Here is a 26,826-nt window from a genome sequence, read left to right on the forward strand (position 1 = left end):
GAGTTTAACCCAGTTATTGTATCATGGGGAATAATATATATATTCTGCCTGAGCTCCTCCTAGTAATTTCTTGTCTTCATTCAAGATATTTGCATATATTTCTTCAGAAATGTACCCTCTTTTGTTATATTTTGCCTCCTTGACCCCTCTGATACATCTTCACTATTGCATAACAGGTTGCATTCCTCACCCATGAATAATATTTACTGCTTGATTCTATCCCTAGCCTATGGAATAAGTTACTACTGCAGGTCAAACAAAGTATGACTTTGGCTACATGTATGGCTAGTCCTGATGACTGGAAGGGTAGCCATAAATTTACATCAAGGTTATGTACTGTTCTGCTTGATTTGGGAAGTAAGTGTAGATCACAGTGTGTGATATACCTTTAAGAAGCTTTCGAGTCAGCAGGCATGTGCATAAAAGTACTGAGCACATGCAAGCAAAAGTGCCATTTTGTAGTGAGCGGCAGAAATGTAAGCATGCATGTGTATAGTAGTCAGTCAGTCAGTTTGTTTATGTTTTATGTTCCTGTTATCCATCCTGATGTGTTTGTATATAATAAACTACATAAAGGAACATCCAAGCCTCTTCATTTTATTCAGTGATACAAGCCGAGTAACATGGTGTCAAAATGGGATTTGGAGTCAAGACTATGAGGCACATCATTAAAGTTGGAGGAATATACAAAAGTCGATCTTCCTTACTGCTCAAATGACTCGCAAAACAGGTCAGAAACCAATTCCAGGTACTAAAAGTCGCTTAAATTATTTTTTTTACTCACTGAATATAAAACAAAGCACTCAGAAAGCTCAAAATGAATTTCTACTTAGACAAAATTTTGAAACTGCAATATATTTATAAAATTATTCAAAATAATTATGAAAACCTTTGAAACAATATCCATAAAACATATAAAACAAGGAAAACTACCATATTTTTTCGCTATGTGCTACTTTTTCGCATTAACTAAAGCCATTCAAAATATCCGAGGTGTACAAAGTGTTCACAAGTGTGTACAGTATTACAGTACAGTTATTTCACAAAATACAGCCATTTCCAAGAATATTTCGCAAAGTACAGTGTTTCAAAGAGTTTATTGTGCATTTGAATGTTATTTCAAGTACCTGGTGTGTATGCATGTTCATGCATAATTAAAAGGGCCATATTTGCATTGTGTTTAAGCATAACTTGTTGGCAAGGCAGAAGGATTTTGCAGACCTACTCCGCTTGTGTTTTATAACAATATTGTTGAAAATTGGAGATTATTTGAGCAAGAGTATGATATTTTTATACAGGCTGCTTTTTCTGCGAAAGATGCATGTGCAAAGCCATTTATTCTGGTTAATTTAGCTGGTTCAGAAGCCTTTGAAAGGGAACACTCATTTGTGTATGCACCTGCTGTGTATGCAGGGCAGGAGGAAAACCACCATAGCGTGGTACTGGCTGGGATAAAAGAAGATAAAGAGTGCTTAAATTGTAAATTTAGAGAAATGTGTAACCCCCAAACAAATATTACAATGGAAAGGCACATATTTTACACATGACATCAAAAGCCTGGTGAAACTTTTGCAGCATATATAACTGACTTGAGAAATAAGGCAAAACCATGTAGATTTGGTGATTTAAGGGATGAGTTGATAAAAGGCTTGTGTGTGGTATTAAAGATGATACACTGAGAACGATATTCGTGTGGTATTAACAATGGTGCATTGAGAAAACGTTTGCTTCAAGACAGTGATTTAACTTTGAATAAGGCCAAAGAGATTTGTCAAATACATGAGCTCACAGTGAAGCACACAAATATGCCTACAAATGAGACATGCATGCTTCCAGTGATTTCCAATGCCAATGTGGATAGTATGCAGCACGTGGTTAAAAGCTATATGCCTAAGGGTGGGGCAGCTTCATTGAAACCCAGAGATTTTCCAGCAAATTCCAAGGCATGGTCTGTGAAGGGGACATGCTCAGTGAAGAGTAAGGGTGAATCAGCAAAGTCAAAGAATGTGCCCCCACCTAGCCTCATAGTCAACTGTCACAACTGTGGTGGTAATCATGAACCTAAAAGAGAAAAATGTTTAGCTTTTGGTCAGCAGTGCCACAAATGTAAAAAGTGGAATCATTTCCAAATGTTCTGTAAATCAAAATAAGCTCATTCTTTTATTAAAAGAGAACATTCAAAGAGCAAGTTGATTAACTAAAAGGCTTTGACCCTACTTTTTATGCTGATGGTTAATCTGTGCTTGGTAAAACAGTCAATGCAGTAGATTTGTGGGCAAAGAATGAAGTATTTTATATTGTTCTGATTAATGGGAGACCCATAGAGCTCAAAGTTGATACTGGTTCAAAGTGTGATGTTATGTTAGCAGAAACGTATGCTAGAGTAAGTGCTGGTAAGAAGCTTGATTTGTCAAAGTGTGTGAAGCTTGTTGCTTATGGCAATGAAGGAATCCAAACCGAAGGTTCAGTAGTGCTTTCATGTTACTCTACTGGGAACAGCTATGACTTGCAGTTTTACATAGTCAAAAGGCATGCACAGTCATTATTAGGCCTCAGAGACAGTTTGAAAATGGGACTGCTTTCATTTAATAAGGAACTCCATGTAAATTTGAAAAATAACAGCTCCAATTTCACCCAGACTATGTTTTCTACCTATGCTGATCTTTTCAAAGATAAGTTAGGCAAACTCCTAGTTGTGTAAACAATGAATTTAGACCCAGTCATCAGATCAGCATGGAAAGTTCCAGTAGCTATGCGGAACAGAGTCAAGGCTGAGCTAGACAGAATGGTGCAGCAAGGAGTAATTTGTCTAGTAGATGAACCAACCGAATGGGTATCCTCCATGGTGGTAGCTCATAAGAAAAACTCAGATGATATTAGAATATGTATTGATCGAAGAGATTTGAACAAAGCACTAAAATGACCTCATCATCCAATGCATACAGCTGAAAAAGTTGCTGTTCTCATTCCAAATGCCACTTTTTTCTGTCTTAGATGCAAACAGTTCATTTGGAAAATTTTGCTTGACTGTAAATCTTCATTGATAACTACTTTCAGTTCACCTTTTGGCAGGTACAGATTTTTGAGAATGCCATTTGGAATAAATTCTGCCAGTGAAGTCTTTCAGCGTGTAATGGAACAATTTTTTTTCTGGCTATCCATGTGCTATTATAGTAGATGATATTCTTGTAGGAGGTAATGGTGAAATTGAACATGATAGAAACCTTAAGAAAGTTCCTGAATGAGCTTGTGAAGTGAATCTTAAGCTGAATCCTCAGAAATGCAAATTCAGGCTAGAAGAATTTACTTATGTTGGTCATTTGTTTACCAGTTCAGGCTTATGACCAGACACTTCCAAGCAATCAGCAATTCTTGAGATGCCAGCTCCAGACAATGCCCAAGCCTTACAATGTTTTCTTGGCATGGTCAACTATCTAGGCAAGTACATTCCAGACTTCAGCCAACTTTTGGCACTGCTCAGAGAGCTGACATGCAAAGATATCTCCTGGTCCTGGTCAGAACAACACCAAAGAGCATTTGATGTCCTGAAACAGAAAATTGCCAGACAACTACTTTGAGATACTATGATGTTCACAAACCAGTCATTTTTTCTTGTGATGCTTCTAATTTTGGTCCTGGTGCAGTCATTCTTCAAGAAGGTAGACCAGCAGCCTATGTATCGAGAACTCTAACTCCAACTGAGATGCAGTATACCCAGATAGAAAAAGGAACTTTTGGAAATTGTGTTTGCATGTTCAAAGTTTCATGACTATATTTATGACCGACCTATTCAAATCGAGACTGACCACCAACCTTTACTCACTATTTTGAGAAAGCCTATGCATATAGCACCTGCCAGATTGCAACACATGATGTTCAAATTGCAAAAGTATAATTTCAATCTTGTTTACACAAAAGGCAAACTTCTTTATCTTGGTGATACTTTATCCAGATTGCCTAGAAGAAACACTGAACAGCATGAAAATGAGAAACCTGATTTTAAAGTCATGGAAGTGAGAAATTTTTCTTCCACATGTCTTAATGAGCTTAGAAGTCACACACCTCCAGATCCAGGTCTTCACAAGCTTAACCACTTTATCAGTCAAGGATGGCCATTAAAGCATTCCTGTTTACCAGTAGAAGTGCAACAATATTTTCCCTACAGAGATGAGTTTGTCTGACAATGGTATCATCTTGACCATTCTGAAAGTGATTGTTCCAAAATCCTTGCAACATAAGTATATTAAGATCTTGCATTGTGGTCACCCAGGAACTGATTCTACCAAAAGAAGGGTGAGAAGACTAGTATTTTGGCCTTCTATGTCATGAGATATTGAGAAAGTACTTTCATCTTGTTCTGTATGTAAAACTATTAAACCGTATCAACAGAAAGAATTGCTTTAGCTAAACCAGATTCCTGAACTACCTTAATCGACTGTAATGACAGCCATTTTTGAGTGGAATGATCAATATTACTTGGTATTAGTAGACTCGTATGGTTTCATGCCAGGAAAGAGCACTACAGATGCAATTTTTGCTCTGAGAGTGTTGATGGAGAAGTACAGAGAAGGTCAGAAGGAGTTGCATTGTGTCTTTGTGGATTTAGAGAAAGCATACGACAGGGTGCCTAGAGAGGAGTTGTGGTATTATATGAGGAAGTCGGGAGTGTCAGAGAAGTATGTAAGAGTGGTACAGGATATGTACGAGGGTAGTGTGACAGTGGTGAGGTCTGCGGTGGGAGTGATGGATGTGTTTAAGGTGGAGGTGGGATTACATCAAGGATCAGCTCTGAGCCCTTTCTTATTTGCAATGCTGATGGATAGGTTGACAGACGAGATCAGACAGGAGTCCCCGTGGACTATGATGTTTGCAGATGACATTGTGAAATGTAGTGAGAGTAGGGAACAGGTGGAGGAGAGCCTGGAGAGGTGGAGATATGCTCTAGAGAGAAGAGGAATGAAGGTCAGCAGGGCTAAGACAGAATATATGTGTGTAAATGAGAGGAAGAATAGAGGAATGGTGAGGATGCAGGGAGTAGAGGTGGGGAAGGTGGATGAGTTTAAGTACTTGGGATCAAGAGTTTAGAGTAATGGCGAGTGTGGAAGAGAGGTGAAGATGAGAGTGGGTGGAGAAGAGTGTCAGGAGTGATTTGTGACAGACAAGTACCAGTAAGAGTGAAAGTGAAGGTCTACAAAAGGGTAGTGAGACCGGCTTTGTTATATGGGATGGAGACAGTGGCACTGACAAAAAGGCAGGAGTCAGAGCTTGACGTGGAAAAGTTGAAGATGTTAAGATTTGCACAGGGTGTGACGAGGATGGACAGGATTAGGAATAAGTATATTAGAGGGTCAGCCCAGGTTGGAAGGCTTGGAGACAAAGCCAGAGAGGCAAGATTACATTGGCTTGGACATGTGCTGAGGAAGGATGCAGAGTATATTGGGAAAATGTTGCTAAGCATGAAGCTGCCAGATAACAGGAAAAGAGGGAGGCCTAAGATAAGGTTTATGGATGTGGTGAGAGAGGACATGCAGGTGGTTGGTGTGACAGAGCAAGATGCAGAGGACAGGAAGAATTGGAAAAGTACAGTTTTGTACCTACCATAAATGTAGATGTTCGAGTGCTAATACAGCTGCAGTAATCACATATGGGTTCTCTGCCGTCAGGCGGGTCCTCGGTCGGCCGAATTCCAAAGTCTTGGTCCGGCGTCGGTTGTTGTCGCCTTCTTCCCTGACGTCAGTGCGACAGGGGTATATAAGTCACAGCCGACGCCATATTCTCCAGTCTTTCTTGCCCCAGATGTCAGGTGCCCCCAAAGGAAGGCAATAGATAAATTATATATATAAATATATTCAAGCAATGCAATGTTATCAAAAAAGAGTAGATGCAAGCAAATACACCATAGGAGGATAACCCAAAATAGGTTGTATGAGGAGGTGTTAGCCACTAGTCCTATACCTAGAGGGGAAGGAGGGAGGGGAAACCTGTACTGCAGCTGTATTAGCACTCAAACATCTACATTTATGGTAGGTACAAAACTGTACTATGTTCATCGTGCATACAGCTGCAGTAATCACATATGGGTAGAATCCCAAAGCTATGCACAGGGTGGTAGGCACTAGGTAGAACTGGGCTGAGCCAGAATGCCCTGCAATACAGCAGTAGCAAACCTGCTCTAGTTTTGGAATATAAAGGCAGGTGGTAGTGTCTAGAGAAGGTATGTACAGAACTCCAAGTGGCTGCTTCCAAGATATCTTTGGTAGGAACTCCTCTGAGGAAGGCTGTGGAGGTAGCTGTGGCCCTGGACAGATTTCCCATGATAGGAGTAACAAAAACGTATGCAGTGGCCTATCCATTTAGAGATTGTCTGTTTGGTAACAGGCTTCCCTTGAGCTCCTATGGCATAAGACACAAAAAGTTGTTCTGATTTCCTGAAAGGCTTTGTTCTGTCCAAATAGTAGCATAGCTGTCTATGGATGTCTAAGGAATGTAACAGCCTTTCCCTTTGTTTTGAGGATTGGGGTAAAAGGTAGGTAAGTGTATGGCTTGATTTAAAGCTACCCTGGATATCACTTTAGGCATAAATGACGGATTGGTTCGAAGGGAAACCCTGTCCTGATGGAAGATAAGAAAGGGCTGCACAGCCATGAGGGCTTGAAGTTCCGAAACCCTACGAGCTGAGGTAATGGCCAGAAGGAAAGCTGTTTTCCAGGACAAGTATTGCAAATCTGTTGAGGCAGCTGGTTCAAAGGGGGGCAATGTTAATTTTTCTAGGATGTAATTAAGATCCCAGGCTGGCACTGGTTGTTTCCTTGGTGGTCTTATATTCTTAGCCCCTCTGAGGAATTGCCTTAAAAGTGGGTGAGAGAATAACGGTGGATCCGTGTTGAATTCTGCAGAAATGGCTGAGGCATGGATTTTTATGGAGGAAAATGAAAGTCCACTGTTCAGCAGCTCAGCTAGATACTGTAATACCTGAGGCAGATTCAGTTTTCTAGGGTCCTGGCCTCTTTTCTCATTCTAAGAGCAAAACTGTTTCCATTTTGTGGAGTAAGTCTTCCTAGTAGATGGCCTTCTGGCCTCCAGAATGACATCCTGCACCTCTTTGGAGAGTAGGGTCTGCTACGGTGTTAAGGAATTTTCCCTGCAGCAAGATTGAGTGTTTTTAGCTGACTGTGAAGAGTTTTGTAGCTGTGCTGAGTCAGTAGAAGAGGCATTAGAGTTAGAGGCCAGGGAGGAGTATATGTTAGGCTCCTTAGGAGTGGGTACCAGTGTTGCCTTGGCCAGTCTGGAGCAATAAGTATCATCTTCGGTCTGTCTGCTCTTGCTTTCAAGAGTACCTTGGATAGAAGGGGCAGAGGTGGGAAAGCATACACTGTCCATGCTGTCCAACTGAATAAAAGGGCGTCCACCCTCCATGCCTTTGGATGAAAAGTCTTTGAACAAAACTTTTCCAATTGATGGTTCCTGTGGGAGGCGAAGAGATCTATGTCTGGCCTTCCCCATGCTTGGATTATCCTTGTAAACACCTGTGGATGCAGCTTCCATTCGTGTGGATCTGTCATATTTCTGCTTAGATTGTCTGCCAGCGTGTTTTCCAAACCTGGCAAGTACTGTGCTTGAAGTTCAATTTGCCATTCCAGAGCCAATTTTCAAAGTGTCATGGCTAGTCTGCACAGGGGATATGAATGTGTTCCTCCTTGCTTGTTTATGTACCACATTACTGTGGTGTTGTCTGTTCTTATCAATAATTGTCCTGGATGCAGGAGGTCCTTGAATGCTGTAATTGCATTTATCACTGCTAGCATTTCTTTTTGATTGATGTGAAGGTGCTTTTCCTTTTGGGACCATTTGCCCTGAATGCACCTGCCTGTCATGTGTGCCCCCCAGGCGTAATCTGTGGCATCTGTTGTGATGACTTGATTTGCGTGAGGCTTGCAGAATGGGAGACCTGTGTTTGCTTGACATGCTTGGGCCCACCATAGAAATTCCTTTTGCAAACATGGAATTATTGGTATTATTGTTTCCAAATTGTGGCTGCGTTGAGACCATAGGTTTTTTAGATACCATTGAAGTTTTCTCATATGCAACTTTGCACATGGGATTAAAAGAATGCAAGATGCCATGAAGCCCAGAGCCTGCAGGATTTTCCTTGCAGTAAGCCTGGTACAATTTGCTAGTGTTTTGAAGTACTGAGTTAGTTGCCCTTGTTTTTCTGGCGTAAGATAGGCCATCTGGGTGTTTGTGTCCAAGTTGGCACCCAGGAAAGTTATTTTCTGAGATGGTGTCAGCCTGAATTCAGTAACCGTGTTGCATAAGCCAGATGTTCCAGAAGAGTGTGCTTGCTGTCCGCTTGGATCAGGCAGTCATCCAAATAAGGGTAAATTTGTATCCCTTGAAGTCTGCAGTAGGCAATTACTGATGCCAGGCATTTCGTGAATACTCTGGGTGCAGTAGATAAGCCAAAGGGCAATGCAGAGAATTGATAGTGGATTGAACCTGCAAGAAATCTGAGGTATCTTCTACAGCTTTGTCTGATTGGGACATGCAGGTATGCCTCCTTGAGGTCCAATGTTACCAGCCAAAACTCCTTGCCCAGCATGGGAAGAAGCTGCTGTAATGTGAGCATCTTGAATTTTGGTACGAGTAGAAATGTATTTAGGATGGATAAGTCCAAAATGGGTCTCCGGTCAGTTCCTTTTCTTGGTACCAGGAAAAGTCTGGAATAAAAACCTTGACCTTGTTCGTGAGTAGGAACCTCTTGAATGGCTTTCATGTCCATGAGTTTTGTAATTTGTATTTGAGCCTCTGCCCTTTGATTGTGTGGCAGGTTTGGCATGCCTCTCATTTTTGGAAGAGTGTGAAAATGAAATCTGTAGCCTCTGTTTATTATGTCCAGGATCCATTTGTCTGTTGTGATAATCTGCCAATTTCTTGAAAATAGTGCCAGCTTTCCTCCCAAGGGGGCTGCCAGCTGAGATTTGCTTGGCATGAAAAAGAGGAAGTCATTGGGTTTGCTTTCTGTATTGTTGTGCACTTTCTTCGCCACCTCTTGGTGCTTGAGATTGCCATTGTCTGCCTCTATATGATCCTTGAGATTGTCCTCTGCCCCTTGAGCGCCTGTATCTACCTCTTTGGGGCTTGTCCATGGCTGGAAAGGACCAGTTTTTTGAAGGCCAATTTCTGCTAAAATGAGGTGGCTGTACCTGTAGAAAAGCCTTGACAGTTTGTATAGATTTAGCTTTTTCTTCCATTTTCCGTAGTATCTCCTCAGCATTAGTACCAAATAGCACATCCTTTTGTAAAGGAGCATCTAGTAGCTTAGCTTTAACATGATCAGGCAAGCTTTGTTCCCTAAACCAGGCATGTCTACGAATGACTGCTCCTGTAGCAGCAGCTCTACTTGAGGCCTCTAAGGCATGATAATCACATTGTAAGGTGTGTTTACCCACTTGTTCTGCACAATGCATCATATCCTGCAATTCCTTCAAATCTGGTTGTTCAGGTAGAGACATTTTGTTTCTTAATTGTGATAACAGAAACTGCTGATATTTAAGCATATGGAACTGACAATTTAAGGCCCTCATGGCTAGGGTGGCCGAGGTGTATACCTTTTTCCCCCACCTTTCTAAGAATCTAGATTCTCTTTCAGAAGGTAGTGGGTTCTTGGCAGTAGAGGCCTTCATTCCCTTGGGCCTTGAGAAATGGTTTCAGGGTCAGCATTATGACTTTTGAAAATAAATTGGTGAGAGTTAGGGACTCTGTAGTACCTATCAGGTTTGACTGGTGCAGGAGGCAGGGAATCTGGATTAAGACAAGCCTCCGAGTAAACATCATCAAGTATGTCCAGGACAGGAGGTATAGCCAGAGGTCTGTGTTGAGGTAACAAAAGAAATTCCCTAAGCCTTTTCTTGGAATCAGAAAAGTCTTGGCCTTCCCAATGGAAGTGTTCCCTCAAGGTGTGCAAGGTTTCCCCAAAAGAGAAATCCTCTGGGGGAGATACAGAAGGAATGGACTGCTCTGCATCAGAATCTTCATAAGGGGAGTACGAGTGTTCCTCCACATCAGAATGTTCTGAGAAAATGGATCCCTGTTCAGAAGAGGGAGAGTCTTCCTCCACTCTGGGTCTCTTGTCTGGTGGGGGTTGGGAACCCCTGATATAAGAAATTAAATCCTCAGCCATTTTAAGCATCTGCTTTTTAGGCATGGGGCTTGGGGATGGGCCCTGTGCAACAGGCCTCTTGGGATGCATGACTGATTTGGACTTAGTGAAGGCCTTAATAGAAAAGGAAGAAGAGGGTCTAAATACACCCTGGGTGGAAGTGGACCTGTCCACATTAGGAGGCTCAACACCCACTGTGGTTTCGGTGGTTGTAGTCTGAGTAAGGGCCGAGGTACCAGCGGTCTCGAGTACAGAAGACACCGCCAAGGAAGTGTCATCGGTAGTCGGGGACTGCATAGGCATCTCGCTGAGAACCGGACCACGTGTAGCTGGCTTTGGCGTGGTGTCGGTGGAGACCGCGGGCCTCGCATGTCGGTCTTTGTCCTTGCGTTTTTTGGACAAAACGGTAGTCAGAGTATCCAACAACATTTTATAATCAAAGACTTTACCAAAATAATGTTGGGCGAACTCCGCCCGACGCTTAATAGTGCATTTATTGAAAGTCGCACAGAAGCGACAGCCCGAGACGTCGTGGTCTGGGCCTAAACAAGGTATGCAAAGGGAATGGAAATCCTTATGCGGTATTTGCTTCCCACAAGAAATACAATTGTTAACTTTGTCTGACATCGGTCTGAGGCAAGAAAAGTTTCCCCAACGGGGTACTTAGCTTTAAAGAAGACTTCGGTATCCAATTTTACGTAAATTCAGGAGCTGGCTGACCGGCACTTGTGAACTGCTTCTGCTTCGGGCACCGCGCGGTAAAAAAGACTGGAGAATATGGTGTCGGCTGTGACTTATATACCCCTGTCGCACTGACATCAGGGAAGAAGGCGACAACAACCAACGCCGGACCAAGACTTTGGAATTCGGCCGACCGAGGACCCGCCTGACGGCAGAGAACCCATATGTGATTACGGCAGCTGTATGCACGATGAACATCAGTTGATCCGCTGTGGCGACCCCTAACGAGAGTAGCCGAAAGCAGAAGAAGTAGACTCTTATTCAAACTGGTTCAAGATTGACCAACTTCCTAATCTCACGTCCAGTACTGTCATTACTAAGTTGAAGTGACATTTTTTTGTCCATGGTAGTCTGCACAAAGTTATTTCTGACAATGGTGCACAGTTTACAAGTCAGCAGTTCAAGAGATTTGCTGAAATGTTGGACTTTGTTCATGTTACATGTAGTACTGAGTACCCATAAGCAAATGGTTTGGCAGAATGTGCAGTTCAAAGTGCAAAACAGTTGTAAGAGAAGTTGAAATGAGACAATACCGATGTTTTTCTCGATCTCCTGAACTTCATAAATGTACCTCATGATAATCATTGTGGTTCACCTGCTCAGAGACTTATGTATAGACAGACCAGAACCACACTACCAATCAGTAGAAGTTTGTTGGTTACATCTGCTAAGAACAACAAAGCAGGGAAAGCTCAACTCCTGAAAAAGCATTTGTCCCAGAAGTCCTATTATGATTAAGATCAGCAAACTGTTCAATCCATTACAAGAAAAGTAGATAGTGAGGATGCAGATAGCAAATGGTTTTCATCAGATTGGATTTGTGAAAAGTTTGTGTCAAAAGCCAAGATCATACATCATGGAATAGCAAGGAAGAGAATTTAGGCAGAATCGGAAACATTTAGTATCAGTGTCCAAAACTGTATTGCAGCATCTTGCCTGTGATAAAGACTCTAATTCTCAGTGTGACTTATCCAATGTCCCAATTCCAGGGGATGTTCCAGCAGATATCCCTGTTCCTGAGAATATCCCTGAGAGTCTTAAAACAGATTGTTCACCAGTGACTGCCCGTGTTGCTAAACCCAATCCTAACTGCTACATTACAAGATCAGGTTGCATTTCCAGACTTTGTTCTAGATACACAGCAACCTGGACATGAATGCTGTTTTATTCATTATTGTCTGTATAATTTTCATGCCTATTCAAATGTCATTAATATTGCAAGACAGCTCAGTAAAGAGGGAGGATGTAGATCAGAGTCTATGATATACCTTTAAGAAGCTTTCCAGTCAGCAGGCACATGCATATAAGTACTGAGCACATGCAAGCAAGAATGCCATCTTGTAGCGAGCTGCAGAGATGTAAGCATGCATGTGTATAGTACTCAGTTAGTTCGTTTATGTTTTATAAAAAAGCAGTAAAGTCACCACAACGCTCAAAGCTCAATGGAAATTCTGGTTTATTGGTGATAAAATCAAACCAAGACTTAGCACTTTTGCCTGCTCATAAAGACATCATCAGAGTCATTGTTAAAACACCATTAAATTCCTTATACAAGTTTAAGTCAGGTGATTAACATAAATAATTAAAAAAGCTCCACCTTCCTTAAAGAAGCAGCAGTATCTAGGTGTCAACAGTCTTTATATAATCCAAATAAACATGCCTACACATTTAAAATTGCACATCTAAAAAACTTTAAATAAAATGCAATCAATAATGTACATATATAAATACAAAACATATTTTTATATAACATTTCAAATTTGCATAGATCGCAATTTCAATAAACTAGTTATGAAACAGCAGTCATTAATTCCTGGGGACACTGTGGCATTAAGTCTCAATTGCCACATAGTTTCCCTAGACTCTAACAACATGTTGTAATCACCCTTATATGAAGGATGTTAGTCTATGGGCGCGTTTCTTGGATGATATTCTAATCTTGTTGCATGGAAATATGGAAGGAATAGTGCAGTTTGTTGTCTATCTTAACAATACCACCAGTTTTTTGAAATTTACACATAGATTTGGAGACCATGAGATATATTTTCTAGGCATCTTACTTTATAAACATACACAGACTAAAGACCTGTGCTCTGGTATTTACAGAAAGAAAACTTATATTACTACATTATAATAGCTGTCATCCACACCATCAAAAAAGAGGTGTAATAAAAGGACAAATGGTTCGTCTTTCTAGATTAGTAAGTGATGACCAATTATTTGAAATTGAGATGTCCAACTTGATTGGCATGTTGCTAACAAAAATTAGGAACAAAGTGAGAATTAAACGTATGAATACATTTACACCAATTTTGTTAATGAATAAAGGGACAAGAATAAGTTCAGAGCAGAAAGAGACACAGAATAAAGTAATGGTGTTGCCTTCTAATGATGAGGTTGCATTGTTGAGAGATGTAAGCAATAATTGTTCGGACAACTATTACTAGCGAATTGAAGAATAAATTTGGTGAACTACCAACATTAGCTTACAGTAAAGGTAGCAACTTAAAAAAATATTAGAAAGGAACAAGGGTAACAACTTTAAGCCCTATAATTCATTAATGAGTAAATGCCATATGTGTAAATATTGTAGATTTATACACGAGGGTCCATACGTGACAGTGCAGGGGTATAAATGAACAATACAGTGTCCTGGATGGGGTACATGTAATACAAAAATGGTGATATATATTGCCTTGTGTAGTAGCTGTCCTGCATTTTGTGTAGGGAAGACTACCTGGAAGTTAAGAAAAAGAATGGCAGAGCACTTCAGGAATATTAAGAATAGAAAGGCAACTAATGCGTTATTTTGTCACAGTAAGATATGTGTTGGTTTTAAAAAATTGTTATTTTTATTATAGATAGAGTGATGTACAATGATGGGGGGGGTGATTACAATATGCTGTTAATGTCTAGGGAAACTATGTGGCAATTGAAACTTAATGCCACAGTGTCCCCAAGAATTAACGACTGCTGTTCCTTAACTAGTTTATTGAAATTGCGGTCTATGCAAATTTGAAACATTATATAAAAAATATGTTTTGTATTTATATATGTAAATTATTGATTGCATTTTACTTAAAGTTTTTTAGATGTGCAATTTTAAATGTGTAGGCACATGCTTATTTGAATTATGTAAAGACTATTAGCACCTTGATACTACTTTAAGGAAGGTGGAGTTGCTTTAATTGTTTATGTTAATCACCTGACAAACTTGTATAAGGAATTTAATGGTGTTTTAACAATGAATCTGATGATGCCTTTATAAGCAGGTGAAAGCGCTAAGTCGTGGTTTGATTTTACCACCAGTTAACCAGAATTTCCATTAAGCTGTGGGCGTTGTGGTGACTTTACTAGTTTTTTATTTTGTTTATTAGTCACTTTGTGTGATTAATCAGTGGTTCTTCATTTATGTTTTATGTTTCTGCTATCCATCCTGATGTGTTTGTATATAATAAACTACATAAATGAACACCCAAGCCTCTTCGTCTTATTCAGCTATACTAGCTGAGTGACAGTGAGCACTATTGAGTACTTAATATTTTAAGTTTGTCTGTCATAAAATCATAAGATCATAGGAAGTTCCTAGGCTAATGGCCCTAGGGTCCTTACAAGCCTAGCTAAGTTCTACTTTTATTTCCACAATCAGCACCTGTTGCCCTGTCCAAGAGGGACACAGGTAGAACCCCCAGGGTGAATTTACAGTTAACCATCCAATTGTCCAGATTGCGTTTGAAGAGGGCCAATGAGGGTTTTTGTTTGACATGAAGTGGGAGTCTGTTCCAAAGGAGTGGTAACCTCTGGGAGACAAACCTGTCCCTCCTGAAGGTTTTGTTAATGTCACATACCAGGCTAAGATCTTTAGAGTGAGTAACCTGTGTACCATTTGACTTAAGGAGCTGCAGCTTTTCCAGTAAAGCAGGGTCAGCGATTGCCTTGTACGCAAGGCAGAGAGTCTTTAAGTGTGTATGGCTAGGTATCTTATGGCTCATGTGAATGCTTGCCTAACCTGCTCTAATGTTCTTGGAAGCTAATTATCTCTCACATAATTACCTTCAGCTTCCTAACAATAGCTTTAAGAAGAATATAGATATATGCAAATGTAATCTTCTGCCAAAAGCCTTATTTGCTACAAATCTTTTGTCATTATTGGAACCTCTCTCACAATCAATATTATTACTTCCCTTTTCCTTTGCACCTGTAGTCTGCTGAATAACTATTCTGAAATCCTTTCTTTGCCAAATTCACATGCTCATTTCTAAGTGTGTTTCCTGGAACATAGCTATTTGTACCCTAAACATCTTAATGCAATTTGATACTCTTTGCGTCTTTCCTACCTCACATTTAATGCATAAGTACTTTACAGTGTAACATGTACTTGACTTTTAATAATTTACTATATGCATATTACTAAGAAAAAATAACTTTTTTTACTTAGCATAAAACATTCAGGTCCTTTATTATTATTCTTAAAATTAACAGCAAAATGGGGATTTTGCTTTAGAGTCCTTCCACCAGTTTAACACAGTTCACAAATGTCTCGTCTTACGTTTTCACTTCCTGCAGAAGCACAGTTCTCATGTCCGAACTGCATCTTATAGAAGTTAAACTTTACAGTTCATCCATTAACTTCCTACATTCATGTTCTTGCTGATCTTCTTAATCATCCTTATGACCACCCACACTGGTCTCTGGTATAAGCCCAAGGTACTCCTCTTTTTCTTGTCAGCACTTGAGCATTTTTCTGCCACAATTGTTTTTCTCTGAGACACTGGGAAAGATTTTACTGGCAAAATGTTGTCTATGGGCTGTTCCACTGACAAAGAAATGAAAAGGAAAATCCCCTTCAACTTTCTGGTTCACTTTTTGATGGGTAAACTTTTTTTTCCTGCTTCCCTTGTTCTGTATCCAAAAATATTCTGAACAGCTTAAATTTCATAATTGCTTCTTGGCATCCTCTGACTGCAGGGATAAACTTGCTTTTATTTGCCTGGCATGCTTTGTCTTCCAGCTCTACTATTCTCTGAAACACTTCTTCCTGAGAAGCCTCATATACAGTCAGTCATTTATTCATTTCATCTTCTGATTTCTGCAGTTTTATCAGCTGATATGAATAACTACTTAAAGCGTTTTCTATTCTTTCCAGCCTTTTGTCATTTGACTGCATGCATTTCTCCAGTATTCTACTTATTTTAAAATACATCTGAATGCATTTGATGTATTTTTCCTCTAAATTACTGGAAAACACCTCCTATACTGAAGTTGAAACCCGAACTGCTTTTTACTGAACAGCTGAAAAGCACTTCCCCATCAAAATTTTGCTTTTCATTTTGTAGTTGAGTTTCTTTTTATTTCTTTCAGCAGATTTCTTCCTTCCGGACATCCAGTAGTGTAGTGACTAACAAGCAACTGAATTTTACATCTACAATGGGTTTTGCTGGCTGTTTTTCAAACCTTCTGTTTTTACAATGGGAGAGCACTAATCAATCTGTTGATCAGTGGACAGTCATCTTGGAACTCAACAGATTTCATTCACGAGATACTATAATTTTAAAAGCCAATATCTCGGAACAATTGAAGCTTGATCTAAGACAAGACAAATCTTTAGAGATAGTTGTGGTATAAAGAAGCCTTGAACATTTAAACCTTAGGAGTTTAATGAGGAAATCAACTGCAATAATTTGACTGGTGATTATTTAGTAATATCCATGACTGGATGTGTGTAATACATGATTTGCCCATGGTTGGCATGGTTTGATTACGAGGTTGAAGCCCCAGTAATTAAGTAAAGCCATTTGTGCATAAATCTTACATTACCCAGACACATGAGTAAATTTATTACTATGATGCACTGATGTTATTTAAGAAAAAAGTCTTACCTTTTATAAATACTGTCATTGTATAAAAGGACTTTAGTGCTCTTCTGCCAGCTTCTGGTTGTCTGGAACATCAAAAGTATTTACTGCACATGCTCAGTGGCTGAACAATATATTGCTATCTCCAATTTTTTTCTGTGGAGTGTCTATATGGTTTGTGTACACTTGACAGAATATGCAGACATTTGCCTTACATTTTTTGCCTGTTCTTCAAAGAAGCTGTTGTTTTCTGGCAAATAAATGAGGAACGAAGTCAGTTGATAATGAGGAGCATCTCCATTTTGGGAGTTAAAAGTTTGCAATATATGCCATGAAGCTGCTTGTAGAAGAGCTTCTGGCCTTGAAGTTTGTGATTTTTTTTAATATATTGCATTGCTCTGTTCCACAGAGCAGTTTACTGCCGATGAATACTTCCTTTTTGACATCTTAAAATCTCTGTTTGGTGACACAGAGAAAGTGAAGTGTCAGAACTTGTCTTGTTAGGAACCCTCGATTTACAATGAGCCCACTAATTAGTTTGTCCAATTACCATGCATATCTTTAAATGTGAATTATTTTGTTGTGCAATGTTAATTGCAGAATTGTACTTTCATATCATTCATGTCTCTCAATGATGCCTTAGTTATACTCTGTGTTTTAATCTATGAGAAAGTTTATGCTAAGGCATCAGGACTATTATTTTAATGAAGACTCAATTTACCATAGTCCTACTGTCATATATTTTTCATATATTTGAATTTTCTAACTGTTACTGAGTTCAGAAGATACTGCCTTGGATACAAATGTAGTCAAAAAATATCAGACACTCTAAAACACAGAGCACTGTAGTAAGTTGTAGATTTGACAGCTGATCATTCATTAGATTCATAAATATTTATGATTTGTAATGCATTGACTTTTTACAAACGGTAATTTACAAAGATGGCACTGTTATACAGGAACCCACCAAAACACTAAATATTTGCTATAGAGTGTTTTCTTCCCTCCTTCTTTCATTTTCTGTATATCATCTTGTGATTGTCTTTGTTGTCTTCTTCCATGATTACCTTTGTTCTTCCATGACTAATTCAATTTCCCCTTCTTCCTACAAATCTCGTCCTGATCTTGTGCAATAACACAATAAGTCTAATGACACTGAGAGGATCATGGGTTATCAAAAACATCCTGCATCACACAGGGGAATATGCATGTTTACTTCCTCTTAAATCATCTTTATGCTTACCTATCCTCTTATACAATGCTTCTGAGAATGGTACATGCATATACTACTTATCACGTTAGCTAAGGCAGCAATGGGACACACCAGGATGCTAATGATATTCTCTGAATGGTCTGTCCACTAGTGGCCAGACTCATGGTAGAGAAATGCCACAGCACACCATCCATCCTTGAAGGGTCAGTGTACTTGTGCTTTCCCTGTCCCATAACAACAGTTAGCTCCTCTGGTTCCCATGTTCTCTTCATGAATTCTGGTTACAAGTCATCAGCAGCATAGAGAAAAGGTCTGAATGAATGTAGTTACAGCATGACAAAATCTTTACTTAGCAAGTTAACTGATATCCCTAGAATTATTTCACTAACTCATTCACAATGTCTGTCCACGTCTACTTCTCTGTTTCTCCTTTGCTTTTTCTAAACTTCTAAAAGCACATTCATACCATTTCACGAAGACAAAAGTAACAGACAAGACCACAGTGAAATAGTAGCACACATTTGTTGCAAATGCAGACCAACATGTTTACTGTGGTATGTGTATACTGTTGGTGAGACATCTCCAAATGTAAAGACCTGCATAATGCTTGTTTCTCAAACAGCTATTACTATTGAAAGATTAGAAAATACAGTTTGTTTTACTATTTTGAAAGGAAATCATTACATTTATTTTCATTTGCGTATCTGTTCATGGAGTGCATAAGCTGATCTAATGAAACTTTATAACCTTATCTCTGTGTCATGGCAAAGTCAGATGTACATTAAAAAAACAAACACATTAAAGTAACAATAATAAATTAGATTCAACATGAGCTGCAATGTCTCAAAAGCAGCAGTAAAATGAAAGTAGCAATAAGTGCAATGCTATGTCTTAAAAGTGAACAGCTCACTACATGACAATTTAAATGTAAAATGCCAAGAGACTATAGCATTTTCTTAATTTGTTAGTAACTCCAGTAGTTTATAAAAAAATAACAATACGTCCAAATTGGTTTCATTATGAATAAAATAATGACAATGTAGCACAAACTAAGACACTGCACTGATTTCATTCATTTTCAGCATTTGCAAATATACACTGCGCATGGTAGCTGTAAACACATAAGTATAAAAACAAACATGTATAACAAATATTTTACCTTGGTAGGTATGGAAATGGAAGCATGTCCTTGTTTAAGCTGTAGAAGTAATGGATGATAAATATAACATTAGAAATACTTAGGGAAAAACAACACATCTAAGACTACATGTGAAAAATGTCTATGAAACATTAACAAGCACTAGTGAAACAGTTGCTAAAAATAAAAATTCCAGTCTATATTACAACAGCACTATTATACTCATGAAACTAAGAACAAAGGAAGAAGAGACAATAAAATCAGACTAGTGGCAGATACTTAGTTTGTTTCATGGTGGAGTTACTACAGAAGGCTTTGAAAAAGAGTTGAAACGGTCATGTTAAACAAGAAATGCTATCAACCTTTTACTATAATATGCTGTTAGAGCTCACATCTAGTCTAGTAGCATTTTCTTTACTTATTGTTCATCACTTTTTATTTTCAGAGAAATCTAGGAAGAGATTAACAAAAGCTTGCTTAACACTGTGTATTACATAATATAGTATATTATTGGTATCCATTGAAACTGGTTTTGGTCTTGGACAGTGCTTTAAAGATATGATCCTTTGATGTTGTAGGGGGATGGAGTGACTAAGGGATATTTGGAGTGGGAATGACTGTTTCAGGGGAGAAATTAGCAGCAAACTTAATTGCTAGTATGTTGGCAATTTCTTTAGAACTGGAAGGTGGAACCATTATAGATAAGTTCAGAGCAAGTGATGTAAACTATTCCTTAGTTTTCTAATGTAGCTATAGAAGGATATAATTATCCTTGGCCTCAGGAGCTACCTTTTGTTCAAGGGAGGCATTGCTGGTCTTTATAGCTGCCTTTGATTTCTTGGTGAGGCATGTTACCTTCTTTTTGTGATGAGAGGTGTGACATCCCTCCTCTGGGCCACTGATCAAGGAGCCTCAGTCCTTACCACTGACACTGTTGGGGAACATTCAGTGAGAAAAAAATAGACACATGCACCAGAACACCAAAAGCCATCTACTCTAAGGCTCTTACAAGGGTACACAATTACACTTAGTAAAATTAATATTTATACAATGGTAGTATTTGACCAAACAGCAAGGCTTTCAAGAAAGAGGAGCCACAGTGCAACCAAATAAAAGCAAGTGATCTCAAAGGTTGAATATTTTCTAAGTGATCAACCACAATGAAAGGTATAGATATATTTAATAATAAATAATAAAAAAAGAAAGCATGAAAATACAGAATATCTGTTTACAGTAAACACCAGAGTTTCAATTGACAGGGAATATACAAAACTACAAAGATGGAAAGACTCAGACAGACACAGAAAAAACAATATTTAGCTAACCTCACTATATTTTCTGACTGAAGAATTGCTGTTCCCTAGTTACGTACTAAAGCAAGACAAGATGAAGTGGGTGAGTGTCTTTTTTCTCAGGTCCAAGACAGAGTGCATCTATCATATACCAGGTCTAGGAAAGACTGCATCTATCACATCTCCCACTAATATTCAAATACAATTTCATTGCTGGCTATCAAATGATATCACATCTGTTACCTGACTCTGTGGTTCCCACACTACCCTCACTAGCAGCCAAGCCAGGATTTAGCATAGATGTGTCATAATACACACACAGAATTTTGCTAAGGCTTAATACAGCATCTGGAAACTATAAAACAATTCCAGCATTTCCACCCTTCCTGCAGAAAAGCTTTTCATAGATATTGCATCTCTGGCTGCATTCAGACCTGTGAGATAACATCTTTATGTCCTAAACCAAGTAATTTAATTTCAGTCTATTTTTCTTAAGGTTAGCAGGAGTGACCCCTTCCCTTTCAGTGTCCTCTGTTGAAATATATACATTTAATCAGTTACAACAATACAGTATGACATACATGTACATTTCTTTTCTGTCCAGCAGGACCCACTGTTGATACATTTTTAACACAAGCAACTTTAAAACTCAGTTTGATATTCAACAACATATAATTCTTTACAAAACTCTAACTAGCTATGCTGGCATATGTTGCACATGCACCGCCCTACTCCCCCTAGCACAGCTGGCTCTACCTCACATCATCACAGGAGGTTCTGGCCTTATAAGGTAATCTAAGTAGTTTCTTCCTTCTGTTGTATAATTTATTATTATTTACTAACCACCAAGGTAGCTTGTTGTTGAATTTGCTGCTGCAGCTTGAAGCAATTATACATGTTGGTGCTGGTTGTAACATAGTCATAACTGAAGGCTTGAAAAGCACACTAATGTGGCAAGGCTTTTACACTGGGGAATATACATGTAGCTGAGAAGCACTGAAAACATAAACCTCAGAGAATTACTGAAAATAAAGGTCTAAGCACACAGGATCATCTAATACTAACAATCAAGAAACTAGAAGCAAAAAAGAAACAGATATTGCAGTTGAAGAGAGGGTTTAAAGTAGCACTGATCTTTTAAATTGGTATACCTAACAATTATAGTGTGATGTGCACTGAGAGAGATATAGTTATTAAATACCAGGATACAGTAGGATGCAGTGGTAGTGCTATGGGAAGGTCTGAAACCATGTTGACAGCTAGAAAGTAGGTTATTTTGGATTAGGTGGTCTAGCAATTGCCTATGGATGCATTTCTCCATGATCTTTGCCAAAGGAGAAAGAAGGGCTATGGGACGGTAGTTGGAGAATTCGATGGAGTTACTACCTTTATTAAGGGGGGTGATATGGGAGACGTTCCAGATGCTAGGGATGTGACCTTCACTAATACTTCTATTGATCAAAATGGAGATGGGGTAAGCAATTGACTTGGCAGATTTCTGTAGATATTCAGCAGGTAGTTGGTCTGCTGAAGGAGAGCATGGTTTCAGTTTTTGGATTAGGGCAAGAATATAGGTTATTGGGACTGGTTGGAGACGGAATGGAGGGGTGGGGTTTTGTTATAGGTATGTAAAGTGAAGTTATTAGGTGATAGCTGACTGGCTAGTATTTGGATAGCATCAGTGAAAAATGTATTGAAGGCATTGGCAGTATGCATGGGATTTTCCTGGTCTGTGTTTTGATGGTTTGGTGTAATGGATTGACCTGGATGTAGTAATTGGTTAATGCATTCCCAGAATTTTTGTGGGTTTTTATGGTTAGCCTTCTGAAATTGAAGGTAGTAGTTTCTTTTATTGGACAGTATAGCTTTCTTAGTGTTATTTCTTAGTTGTCGGACAGTTTGTTGGTCTACAGGGTTTTTAATTATTCTCCATTTGGCCCAGTATTTATTTCTAAGATGGATTTTATGTTTGGTTTCTTTAGAAAGTCATGGGGTGGATTTGGTCTTGATCCTGATTGAGCGGGTAGGTACATGGTGATCCAGAATGGCTAAGAAGTTAGAATTAAAGTATTTAACAGCTTCTTCCAGAGGGAGGTGTCTTATGGGAGACCAGTTGCATGCTCTTAGTTCCCTTTGGAAGAGATCAGGATTAAAGTTCTTTTTGGATCTAATATTCTTAACAGTGGTAGGAATAGGAGCATAGGTTTTATGCCTGATGATGTAGGTAAGTGAGTGGTCACTTATATTATCAGGGAGGGTTCCAGATTCATATATTTGAGGATGGTTATTTGTCATTTGTCAGAATCCAGTCTAACATGCTTCCTTTCTTGTAATGTTTGTTTATCCTGGTGGGGGAGGTAATGGTTTGATAAAAAACATATAGGTTGATGTGGGTGGTAGGGTGGCTGCTGCTACAGCAATTCCAATCAATATTTACATCACCAAGTATTATGGTTTCTTGGGGCAGGTGTTGAGATAGCCAGCAAAGGATATTTTCCATGGTGGTATAGTTAGTTCTGGGGGGGGGGTAGGTAGATATAGATAATATAGATGGATTTGGCATTGTTAAGTTGAAGTTTGGATATGAGAATTTCAGCATTGGTATTAAGAGGTGGTTTATAGTCATAAATGGTTAACTGAAATCCAGATTTGAATAGAATAGCAATGCCCCCACCCTTTTTGGCTACACGGTCAAGTCTCAGGATATTATATCCTGGTGGGATAATTTCATTGTCTTTGGCTACAGGTTTTAGCCTTGTTTCTGTTAAACAGAAAATGTCAAAGGAGTAGACTTCTAAGAGAGCATGGAGTTGAGCAATTTTATTGTTAATGCTATGAATATTGAGATGAGCTAAAAGGAGTGAGTTATATGGTTTAGTAATGGAATAATTAGTGGATTAGTTGGTGTTGGGGAAAGAGTTAAGAGTTGTTGTTGGGCCTGAGTTTGGGTGAATGTCTCCATCTTTTAATGAGTGGAGTTGTTTGAGACAGATTGAATTTGGAAGTCCGCTATTTAGGAGTAGCGATCTCTTGGGACTGAGATTGTTATATTTAATGTGGAATATTCTGTGATATTTAGCTAGTAGATAGCTGGGTGTTGTTGTTATGTTAGCATGGACAAAGAGGATGTGTAGTGAAGGAGAGTTGGTTTGCTTATCTGGGTACTGCATATATGGACCTAATGGGTGTTTGTAGGAGGAGAGTATGTAGACATAAGTGATAGGTGGAAGCAGTGTAAGTAAGAGAAGTAGTTGGAAATGAGCAGTGGTATGTACTTTATCCATTGGGATGGATATGATATTAGTTGTGTTATTGAAGGTATGGAAGTATAGTAGTTGTGAATGAGGGGAGGACAGGGGTGTGGTAGGAAATAAGGGGAGTGGTTAGAGAAAGTAGGAGTGGGAGTAGTTGACCAATAGGAAAGATCCCTGAGAGTAATGTGTGGAGGAAGGGGAGTGGTTAGTAAGTATAAGAGTAGGACCCCTGGGGGTGGGTGGGAATTGGGGATAGGGAGGGGAGCATAGTGAGCCCGCAGGGCGAATGGAGCGGGTAGAGACAGGTAAGGAAGCAGCTAGAGAAGAAACAATCAGCAGTCCTGGCTACAGAAGGTGAGTTGGATAAGTCAGAAGTGGGTAAAAACAGTGATGAGAACCTAGAAACGGTAGTAGTAGACAGTACAGTAAAGGGTGAAATGTAAGCAACTAAAAAGCAGGTCTGGGATTACAGAAAATAAGGTAAGTAATTAAGAAAACTGGGAGATAAGCATGAGAATGAGAGTAGGAGAAGGGTGCCACCTAGTGGACAGGTATTATATTGCAGGTAGATATGAGAAGGCGTTTGCTGGATTAAAACTGGGGAAAAGTGAGTGCTAGGAAAGGGAGTTACTATGGGGGATACAGGGGAGAGGGTGTTAAGGTACTATAAATAGAGGGAGGGTAAAGGCTGCTGGCTGTCCTGGCTCAGAACGTGCTTTGACAGCTATATCAATGGTACAATGGCTGAAAGTATTTCTGGCAGGAATTAGACAACAAACATACTTTTCTTGTTTCCTTGAGAGAGGGTGCAGGGAATTAAGGCTGTGAGGTGAGCCCGCTGGTATTTGGAGAGGGTCCTTAGGTTCCTAGAGACTAGTGCTGGAAGCACAAGAAGAGCAGGGTAACGCAGGCAAAAAGACACTGGGAGAGGAGCAGACAGCAGCCAGGGCTTTTCCCGATTACTAAAACAAGCATTAAGCATTTTTTGGCATTCTGCCTTACACAGTCACTCTGTCATGAGTTATTAGTCTATGTCAGACCTTCTTGGATACTGAGCCTAATTTACAATAGTCTGTGAATCTGATCAGCCAATGGCTCCTAACACTGACCTTGACTTCAAAGAAGTAAATACCAAAAAGAAGTGGCCCTAACACTGAACCCTGGGAGACTCCACTAGTGACTTGCCTTTCTGGGTGATATCCTGACTTTTTGAGTACTATCTGTGAGCTGGCTATGTATCCAGAGGATAATGTAGGGGATTGTCTGTAATTCCCGAGTAGTGTATTGTGTTGAATGCTTTGGCCTGATTGAGGTAAGCAATAAGCAGTACTTTGCCCTCTTCTATTACTTTGGTGCACTTACTGAAGAAATCCACCAAGTTGGGTAGGCATGACCCACCTTTGACAAAACCAAACTGGTTGAGATCCAGTGTCTGAAGCTTTTCTATGTCATTGTTAATCACATTCATGATTATTATTTCCATGACCTTATGGGTGGCTAGTTTTTCATGTCCATGGATGACCTGATTTGCCTTTTTGAGGAGGGATAACAGTTGCAGTTCCCCATTCACTTTGCATGAAACCTGTTTGGAGGCTATAACTGAATAGTGACTCTAGTGAGCACAATAGGTCATTTTCATGCCATTAAGCAGGCATCCTGGTATATTATCAGGCCCCATTGATGGCAGTGGTTTTGTCTTTGGAGAACACATTGAGGACCTGCTCCCAAGTGATAGTTGGAGGAGCTATGGTTATTGTAGTGGTGGTGGGGGGTGGTGTGAGAAGTGTCAGAGGAGAATGTGGGATAAAACTGGAGCTGAATTTATAGGTCACTAGATTTGATATATCCTCTGACTTAGTATAGCTGACTCAATTTACAATTAGTTCAGCACATTGTTGTGTATTTCCTTTGAGGCTTTGGGCATAACTGAAGAATGCCTTGTTGTTGTGCTTACCATGGGAGGCTACTTTTACCTCAAAACTGACTTTGTTAGACTTACTTTGTCCCCTGATATACTTATTTAGTTTGATAAGGGAGTTCTTACTTTGCTTGATATTGCACTTTCTGTTTTTGGCCATGGTTTTCTTTTGTTATACAGACTATTGATGTTGGGATTCCTTCAGGGTTTTACAGTTAGTCCTGTGTTTATTTTGGGTAGGTACCAATGCCTGTATATAGCTGTATATGTGATCATAAAGGGTTTTTGTGAATGACTCTCTGTAGGCAGAGGTTTTCCTAGGTTTATGGGGATCTTGAATTCTGGCCACGGTGTCACTTAAAAGAAGGATGTTAGCCTTGAAATAATTTGTAAAAGTTCCAGGGTTACCAATCTACAGTGAGGTAGTTGAGGCCACTCACGATTATTGTGTTATGTACAATGGAGAGTGACTTGAGCTGATTTTAGTAAGTGATACGCATTTCCTAGTTCGCAGGTGAGGACCTATAACTTGTAAATATTTGGTATGGGGTTTTCCTTAAGATGGGTTGCATGTGGTGGATTGTCTTACTGCTTGAACACCCTTGTGTTTGATTATTTTTTATGTAAAATAAGATACCTCCATGTTTTATCCTTTTCTGTGCAGTAATTGGTCTACATGTGCACAAGACATTATAACTCTGCACGGCTGTTATGCTCTCCATGGCTTTAAACCATGGCTCAGTATTTACACAGATGTCTACATTCTCCAAGATGAGGAGAGCTTGCAAGGAATGCAGTTTTTTTGTTTAGACTCCTGGCACCAAATATGAACTTTAGATTCTTCTGGATGGGCTTAGCTATGTCATATTGTTTAGCAGGTTGGCTATGCCTAAAAATGGCACTAAGGGGTGGAAAAGTTTTCGGCCAATATTCAAAAGCTGAGACTGAAATGAGTTTAATGGGATCACTGCTTTACCCCAGGTAACAAACTCAAAATAGATGGGACAGGTGCAGACCATTTTTGGTGAAGCACCATGGTCTGTAAACCATATCCCCCCAGGCTGACAAATACTCTACCCCCTCTGGATGACTCCAAAAACTAAGCCAGTTATTAAAATCAATTTTTTTTTGTTTGTATCATCGTATCATCATTAAAAAGGTAGAATGCTGCTCAATGCTACATCATACTGCCTGGGATACATAGGCCAAGTGTTCCATTATGTCTCTCCATATAGTCCAGGGAGGTACATCCCAGA

General features: G+C 39.4%; 1 protein-coding gene across 2 annotated transcripts in view; it reads right to left on the reverse strand.

Annotated features, from left to right (window-relative positions):
• LOC122813416 (histo-blood group ABO system transferase-like) overlaps positions 1 to 26,826 on the reverse strand; it is a 527,526-nt gene that overhangs the window by 268,822 nt on the left and 231,878 nt on the right. For both annotated transcript variants that reach the window (XM_044085732.1, XM_044085731.1), the window contains exon 6: positions 19,128 to 19,166. In XM_044085732.1, coding sequence (XP_043941667.1) covers positions 19,128 to 19,166 — 39 coding nt within the window. The remainder of the gene's footprint in view (positions 1 to 19,127; positions 19,167 to 26,826) is intronic.

This window comes from Protopterus annectens, chromosome 10.part0 (genome assembly GCF_019279795.1).
Source record: "Protopterus annectens isolate FY-2018-M chromosome 10.part0, PAN1.0, whole genome shotgun sequence".
NCBI lineage: Eukaryota > Metazoa > Chordata > Ceratodontiformes > Protopteridae > Protopterus > Protopterus annectens.